The sequence below is a fragment of the Manis javanica genome, chromosome 14, assembly GCF_040802235.1.
Source record: "Manis javanica isolate MJ-LG chromosome 14, MJ_LKY, whole genome shotgun sequence".
NCBI lineage: Eukaryota > Metazoa > Chordata > Mammalia > Pholidota > Manidae > Manis > Manis javanica.
In genome coordinates, this window is record NC_133169.1 from 31,694,913 (window position 1) to 31,704,688 (window position 9,776).

The 9,776-nt window shown below is 39.6% G+C and overlaps 1 protein-coding gene across 1 annotated transcript; it reads left to right on the top strand.

Annotated features, from left to right (window-relative positions):
• Positions 1–1,130: 1,130 nt before the first annotated feature.
• On the top strand, positions 1,131–2,123 carry LOC118970630 (olfactory receptor 2B11-like). Its single transcript, XM_037008864.1, has one exon. It carries the CDS (start codon positions 1,131–1,133, stop codon positions 2,121–2,123), a length of 993 nt encoding a protein of 330 aa, XP_036864759.1.
• The last annotated feature ends 7,653 nt before the right edge of the window (positions 2,124–9,776 follow it).

Sequence of the window (9,776 nt, forward strand, 5' to 3'; positions counted from 1 at the left end):
GTCCCGCTGGATCAAGGAACTGATGTATTTCATATGTTATCCTGTTTGGTGAGGTCTGTTCTTTTCATGAGTATTTCATATGTTACCCTGTTTGGTAATGTCTGCTCTGTTCGTGAGGTCTCTGTGCATTTTCGTGCAGCCTTTCCTTCTGTTCTTGTTTTAGGGTTCATGTTTATGGTTTTATTATCCATATTATCGCACTATCTGTAGTTTGGGGAGTATTTCTCTGTATCACCTCTCATGCCACCATCTTGAATTACCTACTCAATGAATATTGTCTTGAGAGGCAATGTGAGTGTTCAGTAGGCAACTCTGAGTACTGTATGCCTTACATAGGTCAATATTTTAATCTCCATGTTCAAAATCCTATGCCTCAGTGTCTCATCAGGTACCATGACAAATAAAAGGTTGAAGTGACATCCTTCCTTCACTCTGGGGAATCAGAGAACCTTGGATTGTAACTTTCCAAACTGCCACAGTGAGTGATAGTGTTCTCAGGGTGTGAGAGGGTCCTGGGAGAGAGACCGGCATGTTGCTGTGATCCAGGGATGCATGCAGATGTAAGCCTTAGAAGATGAGCAGGGTGTGTTCAGGGCAATAAATTCCCTACCTGCTTATAATCCACTGCACTCCCATTGTGCCACCTCCCACCCCTCTTCTACCACCTCCCCCAAATGGCCAAACAGGAGAGCCTTACAAAGTGTTCAGTGCCCTGCCACTGAGTTTAAAGAGAGGAGTCAAGCATTCTAGTGAGGATGAGAATGGCCGAATTTGACTAAACTGGAAGAAAATTAATTTTATGGTATGCTTTCACATCTCAATGCCTCTCTACCATCACCGAGACTATATAGTTGAAGCAGCTGTTTCTCCCCACAGGACAGACACAGAAATTGAATTTCAGAAAGTTTTGATGGCATAGCCAAGGTCACCACAGGAGAGAGAACAAGACAAACTAGCAACTACTCTGCACTTTGGTTCTGAGTGCCCACATCTGAGTGTCTCCACAGAGGTAAAACAGGAGCCTGGAAAATTTCCAGGTACAAATATAAGAAAGGCAGATAATTCCTCTTCTCAGGTTTTCCTCACCCTGTCTTTCCTAATTGATCACAGGGTCCAGAAAATACCTCAGCATGAGAAGTGACAATGAGAGCTTCTTGGGGGATACCCCAAACTATTTCATCCTTCTAGGTGTTTCTGACAGACGGTGGCTGGAGCTAACCCTATTTGGGGTCCTCCTGGTGTCCTATGTTCTGGCCATGTTGGGGAACATTTCCATCTTCTTGGTATCGAAGCTGGATCCTCTGCTGCAGAGCCCTATGTACATCTTCCTGAGCCACCTCTCCTTCCTGGACCTCTGCTACACCACCACCACGGTCCCGCAGGTGCTGGTCAACACAGGCAGCTCCAGGAAGACAATCAGCTACGGTGGCTGCACAGTGCAGTATGCGGTTTTCCACTGGCTGGGCTGCACCGAGTGTATCCTCTTGGCCGCCATGGCCCTGGACCGTTACGTGGCCATCTGTGAGCCCCTGCGGTATGCTGTTATCATGCACCGCACCCTCTGCCATCAGCTCGTGCTTGTGTCCTGGATCAGCGGCTTTGGAAACTCCCTCGTTCAGGTCATCCTGACTGTGCCGTTGCCATTCTGTGGGAGGCAGGTGCTGAACAACTTCTTCTGTGAGGTGCCGGCCATGATCAAGCTGTCGTGTGCTGACACCAATGTGAATGACGTCACACTGTCTGTGTTGGTGGCCTTCTTTTTGCTGGTACCCCTTGGTCTCATCCTCCTCTCCTATGGCTTCATTGCCTGTGCGGTGCTGAGGATCCCATCCTCCACTGGACGGCACAAAGCCTTCGGGACCTGCTCCTCTCATCTGGTGGTGGTGTCCCTCTTCTACTTTCCTGCCATGTATATGTACCTGCAGCCCCCTTCCAGCTACTCCCAAGATGTGGCCAAGTTTATCTCTCTGTTCTATTCCATCATCACCCCCATCCTCAATCCCTTCATCTACACCCTGAGGAATAAGGATATGAAAGGAGCACTGAGAAGACTCCTGTCAAGGATCTGGGGTCTTTACAGACAAAGAAGTTCTAGGAGACAGTTTCAAAAATGTGGCAAATAGGACTTCAAGAAGGAAAACACTTCCCTCATTCACACCAAGAAAACAACTACCAAAAATACAATCAAACCTGAAAATAACATGAATACAACAGAGCATACCATGTCCACCCAGTGAAGAAGAGAAGACAATGTTGAGAAGGGTAAAGTTGCAGACACGTGACGAATCAGTGTCCTCATCCCTTCACCATTCCAGTCCTCCACGAGGTGGGAGAGGGACAGAACAGGAAGGGGGTGATTGCTCAGGAATCCAGCGTACATGATGCTGAGGTCTGCTCTGAGATCGTGCCCCCACATTGCATTGGCCTTTGGTGATTAATGGGGCTAGGCATTGGGGAGAGCTGGGGCACTCTGTGGGGCAAAGACTCCTGACCCTTGTTGAGCTCATGCATGTTCCATGGTTGCTGCAGAGACCCAATATGGAGGTCACGTTTGAAACATTTAACAGCAGTGGGAAGTTGTTCAGAGGGGAGGGAGTCAGATGAAACTCTCCAGAGGCAAAATGGAAGGTGGAAAGTGGTTCCGCAGCCTCTCTCAGGACAACTGTTATGCACTCATGGGAGCCAGCTTCAAGTGCTCCATCTCACTTGCTGGTGTTCCAGCGTTGTGGTTGTGCAAAGCTGCAGACCGACCCTTTTAAGTCTGTTCTGCCCAACAGTGTTCTGACTTTGCTGCTCAGCAGATGGAGGGAGGACACTTCCTGGATTTTCTAGCCCTCCTTCTGCCCAAATGGTCAGGCACATGTGGAAGTCAGTTCTAGATTCTCCAGCTCCATCACTTGTGGCTCAGACTCATAGCAGGTCTTCACTGTTCACTTGCTCCTCATAGTACACTGAGCCCAGATTGGGGAGCCCCTGCCAAAGTAGACAGAATTCAGACCCACTCACAATGTGTCAAAGAAGAAGGGCTTTACTCCACACAAAGGGCAAGAAGAGGTGAATCCTCTGCTGTCAGAGATCAGTGACTAGGCAGAATATTGGCCCTTCCCACAGCTCACCAGCAACAACCTTGGACCCACTGCAATAGAGAATCTGACACTGGTGAGCAAAAGTCTTCAGCTTCTGGGCAACACAGGATCCCCAGTTCACAAAGCCAATACATTTGAGATCAGGAGGCATAGCTCATCTATCCTTGAGAAAGGAAAAAAATAGAAACCCGACAAAAAGGAAACATTTATATGTTCCAAACAAAACAGTGAGATAAGGTACCAGAAAGAGGGCTAAATGAAATGCAGATTATGAATACTTTGATAAAAATTTCAACTAGCTCTTACAAATAGGCTCACTGATCTGGAGACTATAATTGATAAACTCAGTGAGAAGTTTATCAAAGAGAGGGATATTTGAAAAAGAGCCATTCAGTGTTCTAGAATACAGTAACCCAAATGAGAATTACAATGTTGGGAATGAAGTAGATACTGCTGGAAGTAGAGGAAAGAATCAATGACATGGAAAACAGAGAAGATGGAAACAACCAACTTGAGGAACAGAGAGAAAACCTTTTCTGAAAATGGGAAAATACTAAGAGATCTGTGGGATTACCCCAAATGAGAGAATATCTGCATGAATGCAGTCCCAGAAGGGTAAGAGAGAGACCTAGGGTAGAAAGAAATAACAGCTGAAAGCTTTCCCAATCAGAGGAAGGGAACAGATGCCCAGGTCCTGGGAGCTCTGAGGGCCCATAACAAAAGGAACCCCAGGAAGACACCACCAAAACAAAGAGTAATTAAAATGGCAAAGATTAAATATGAAGAGAGAATCTTTAAAGGAGCAACAGTGAGGCAGACAGTTAACTATGGAGATACAATTAGGCTTTCAGCAGATTTCTCAGTAGAAAGTTACAGGCTAGAATGGAGTGACATGAAATATTTAATGTACTGAAAGAGAAGAACTCACAAGAAAGACTCTTTTACCCAGCCTTCTTATCACTCAAACTAATGGGGAGCTAGAAAGTCTCCCAGATAAAAATAGGTTAAGGAATCCACCACCACTAAGCAGGCCATATGATAAAGGGACTTCTGTGGATGGAATTATTCTAAATTCTATTTTCCTATCAGTGAGATAAATCAGTAAATGAAGGATACCAGTAACTTAACTTTGTCCTTGGTTAGCAGATGAATTACTAACCAAGAGTGAAGTTAAGAACTAAACAAAGAAGTAAAATCAACTGTATACAAAATCGGCAAAGCAATACAAAAAAGTTTTATATTATGACATTGTATACATAAAGTGGAGGAGGAAGAAGAATAAAAAGTAGTATTTTCATTTTGTGTACAAAATAGAATGACCATCAACTTAATGGAATCTCTTATATGCTTAGGAAGCTATCTATGGAACTTATAGTAACCACAAACCTAAAGCCTAATGGTAGACATACAAAACATTTTTCCTAAAAAATGAAAATAAATCCAAGCATAACACTAAAGAGAACAAAGAAATAACAAGAGAAGACTAAGAGAGGGGAAGAATGAAACAGACAGGAAGTACAAAACCAACCAGAAAAAGTTAATGAAATGTCACTAATTATATACTTATCAGTAATACCCTTAAAGGTAAATGGACTAAATGCAACAAACATAAGATGTAGCATGGGTTGAACTGTGGCAGAATGGTAAAAGAATCCACACCCGTCCATACGCTATCTACTGGTGACTCTTTTCAGACCTAAAGACATACCTAGATGGAAAGTGAATGGATAGAAACAGACGTTTCATGCAAATGAAAGAGATAAAATAGCAGGAGTACCAGCAGTTTTATATCAGACAGGATGGACTTCAAAACAGGAACAGGAAACAGAGAAGGACCTTATGTAAGGATGACGGGGTCAGTCCAGCAAGAGGATATAACAATCGCAAATACCTATGCACACAACATAGGATACCTACGTACATAAAACAAATACTATTGGGCCCAAATGGAGAAATAGCAACACAGACATAGTGGGGCACATAAACATCCCACTTACATGAATGGACAGATCACCCATACAGAAAATGAATAAGGAAACAGACGTGTTGAATGGCACATCAGAATGTTAGAATAGCAGCTAGATAGACATAAGCAGGAGGGGAGGAAAGAGTGAAGCAGACCACCGAGTCTACACCCAGAGCGCACCCTGTGACCATAGACAAACACTCCCTGCAGTTTAGCAAAGACTAATAAGTAAAAGGGTTATGAGGGACGTATCCACTTTTGGACATGTGCACTTAAGGAAAACCTGCTCAGCTAGTAACCCCAAGGTCACTATAACATTATTGTAATATAATTAACGCTGTGATTATGGTCACCCTTCTGGTCTCCCTTAGACATTCCTGGGGGCCATAAACGTGCCAGAGGTTGGAGGGGAGGAACAAAGGTGAATCCAAAGGCTGGTATGATAATGAAAAAATGAGGAGGAGGAAAATTTAAAGAAAAATAAATAAAGCCCCATAAAAAGCACAGTGAAAAATTCAGCTCTTGATACCCATCTTCAGGGCCACCCGCTCTGTCTCTGGAGTGTCCTCTCCTTTTGCTTGTTTGAAAAGAAACCCTTTGTGTATTTAACACTCTATCAAGTCTTTCAACTGAATTCTTTCCATCAGGAAGACAGGAGCCAAGGAATGTCACAATCTACCACACAACCACAAGACCAAGATGGACTCACACACATATACTGAAGGATCCACCCAAAAGCAGCAGGCTACATATTTTTCTGAAGTGCACATGGAGCATTCCCCAGAACAGATCAGATATTAGTGCATAAAAGGAGCCTTAATAAACTATAAAACATTGAAATTGTTTCAAGCATTGTCTCAGATCACAATGGTATGAAATAAGAATTCACTTATGTGACCACCCAGTCTCCACCCAGAGACCACCCTGTGACCTTATAACAGTATAAGTTTATTTGCTTTCCATATGACATTTGTCTTACACCATTTCTGGTTTCCATATAAACCATGGACTAATGTGTAAATCAAATATGACATTAAAAAAATACATGGACACAAATGAAAGCAGGTAAAAAATAGTTCTAGCTATGTGGGATCTCACAAAACTGTTTATAAAAGGGAAGTACAAAGCAAAGCATGCTTAGTGTTAGAAGAAAGAAGAATTCCAAATGAACGATCTAAACACACAGCTGAAGAGACAAGAAAAAGAAGACGACATGAACCCCAACGTAAGTACAACAATGGAAAATGTAAACCAGAGCAGAAATAAATAATAGGGAGAAAATGAAAAAAATAGAAAAATAAAAACAAGGAATAAAGTTGGTTTTTTGAGATCAACAGCTTAGAGAAACCCCTAGGCAGACATAGCAAGAAAATAGAAGAGGACACAAGTAAACAAAATCAGAAACAAAGAAGTCAGAATTGACAACACAAACATAAAGAATTATAATAGATTTCTATGAAAAATTACATGCCAATAATTGGAACAATCTAGAAAAAGTGAGAAAATTCCTGAAACATACTATTTTGCAAGACTGACAGAGGAAGAAACATCAAATCTGAACAGACTGATTATCAGTAACAAAATTGAATTAGGAACCCCCAAACTTTCAGGAAACAAAACTCAACGCCAGATGGCTTCACAACCGAATTCTACTGAACCTTAAAGAAAAGCCAATACCCATCCTCAAATTATTCCACCAATTAGAAGATGAGGGAATACTTCCAAACTCATTCTATGAGGCCAACATCACTGGAATACCAAAACCAGGCAAAGACACTAAAAAGAAAGAACAAAATTACAGACCAATGTCCTTGAAGAGCATACATGCAAGGATATTAAAAAAGAATGTAGTAGCAAAATGAAATCAAGAATACATCAAAAGGATCATTCATCATGACGAAATGGGATTGAATTCACGGATGCAAGAATGGCACAATACTCTTACATTCATCAATGTGATCCGTCACATTAACAAAGGAAGGATAAAAATCATATCTTAATATATATTTGGGAAATTACCCATAAGGTAACCACAAACCTAAAGCCTGCAATAGATGCACAAACATAAAAAAATACAATCATGCACAGTAGTAAAGAAAAACTTCAGTTAATATAAGATTTTAAGAGAGGAAGAAAGAGGGAGTAGTCACAAAAACAACTAGGACACAACAAAACATCAATAAGTATGTACTTATCAATAAATACTTTAAATGTAAGTGGACTGAATGCAGCAATCAAAAGACATACAGTGGCAGAATGGACAAGAAAACAAGACCCATCAATATGCTGCATACAAGAGAGTCTTTTCAGACCTAAAGATGTACATAGACAGAACATGAAGTGATGGGAAAAGATATTTCATGCAAATAATAGCAAGAAAAAAGCAGGAGTAGAAGTACATATGTCAGTCAGATGGAGTAGAATTCAAAACAAAGAAAGTGAAAAGAGACAAAAAAGAGATTACATAATGATAAAGGAATCAGCCCAAATGAGAATGTAAATGATTATAAATATCCATGCACCCAATATATGAGAATCTAAATATGTAAAATATTTTAATGGAACTAAAGGGACAAACAGACTACAAGTCAATTATATATGGAGACTTTAACACCTCATTTACATCAATGGACAGATCATTAAGACAGATTAAACTAAGAGAGGCACTAAAGATCACATTAGACCAAATGTACTTAAAACATATATAGAAAACATTTTACACAAAGGCTGCAGGCTGTAGTTTTTCTCAAGTACAGATGAAATGTTCTCCAGAAGAGAGCACCTACTAGGCCACAAAAGGAAACTGAATAAATTAAAAAAGACTGAAATTATATCAGCCTCTTGTCAGACCACAATGGTATGAAACTACATAAAAACTACACAAAGAAAACTCCTAAAACACATGGAGGCTAAAACACATGCTTCTAAATAATTGATGGATCAATGAGCAAATCAAAAGAAATGAATCGATAAATGGAGACAAATAAAAACAAAAATCGATGTTATCAAAATTTGTGGGATGCCACAAAAGGGATTCAAACAGAAAAGTACACAGCAATACAAGACTACCTCAGGAAACAGCATTCCCCACCAAAAAATTCTAAGTGCACATCTAAAGAAACAAGGAAAAGAAGAATAAATGAAACGTAATGTTTGTAGAAAGAGGGACAAAATAAAGATCAGAACAGAAATAAATAAAGAATAAAACAATAGAAAAAAATAAACAAAAACAAGAAGTGGTTTTATGAGAAGATAAACAAAATATACCACTAGGCAGACTTACCAGGAAATTGAGAAAGGACACAAATAAAATCAGAAGTGCAAAATAAGAGGTTACAACTGAAACAATAGAAATACAAAGATTATAGAATTCAATGAAACATATACCAATAAGTTGGAAAACCTAGAATAAATGGACAAGTTCCTAAAAGAGTACAACCTTCCAAGACTGAACCAGGAAAAAGAAAAATATCTGTGCAGATTATTACCAGTAGAAAAATTCATTTGGTAATCAAACCCAATAAACAAAGGACCAGATGAGTTTGCAGCTGAATTCTAACAAACATTAAAAGAAGAGCTAATGCCCATACTTATTTAATTATTTCACAAATTAGAACAGCAGGTAATACTTCCAAATTCATTCTATGAGGCCACTAGCACTCTAATATGAAATCAAAGACATTAAAAAAAAGACCAATATCATTAAAGAAAATAGATGCACAAATTCACAGAAAAACATACTAGCAAAATGAATTAAAGAATACATCAAAAGGATCATTCATCATAACCCAATGGGATTGAATCCAGGGATGGAAGAATGGCACAATACCCTAACATCAATCAATGTGATCCATCACATTAACAAAGGAAGGATAAAAATCATATGATTATCCAAAGAGATGCTGAAAAAAGCACTTGACAAAATTCAAAATTCATTCATGATAACAACTCTCAACTGAATGGTTATGGGTGGAACATACCTCAACATAATAAAGGCCATGTATGAAAAGTCCACAGCTGATATCATACTCTGGAGAAAATATGAAAACTTTTCCTCTAAGAACAGGAACAAGACAAGGATGCCCAACCTTACGTCTTTTATTCAACACTGTACTGGACGTCCCAGTCCTGGTCATAAGACAAGGAAAAGAGATAAAAGGCACCCAAAATTCTAAGGAGGAAGTAAAACTAACACTATTTGCAGATGACAGTGTAATGCATACAGAAAAGCCTGAAGACTCCACTGTAGAAAAAGGAGTACTGATACTTGAATTCATCAGAGTAGCAGGATACAGAATTAATGTACAGAAATCAGTTGCACTTCTATCTACTCACAAAAAACTGTCAGAAAGAGAAATCACAAAAGCAATTCCATCTATAATTTTATCAGAAGGGGTAAAACACCTGGGAGTAAACCTAATAAAGCACGTAAAAAACGTGTACTATGAAAACAATAACACTGATGAGAGAAACTGAGGAAGACACAGATGATTGGGAATCTATCTCATGCTCATCAATATGAATTAATACAGTCCACATGGCCATACTGCACAAAACAATTTAGAGATTCAGTACAAATGCTATCAAAATACCAATTGCATTTTTTGGTGAACAAGAGTGAATAATCCTAAAATTCATAGGGAAACAAAAAAGACACTGAATAGCTAAAGCAATCTAGAGAAAGAGAAACATAGCGGGCTGTATTACATTCTGTGACTTCACAA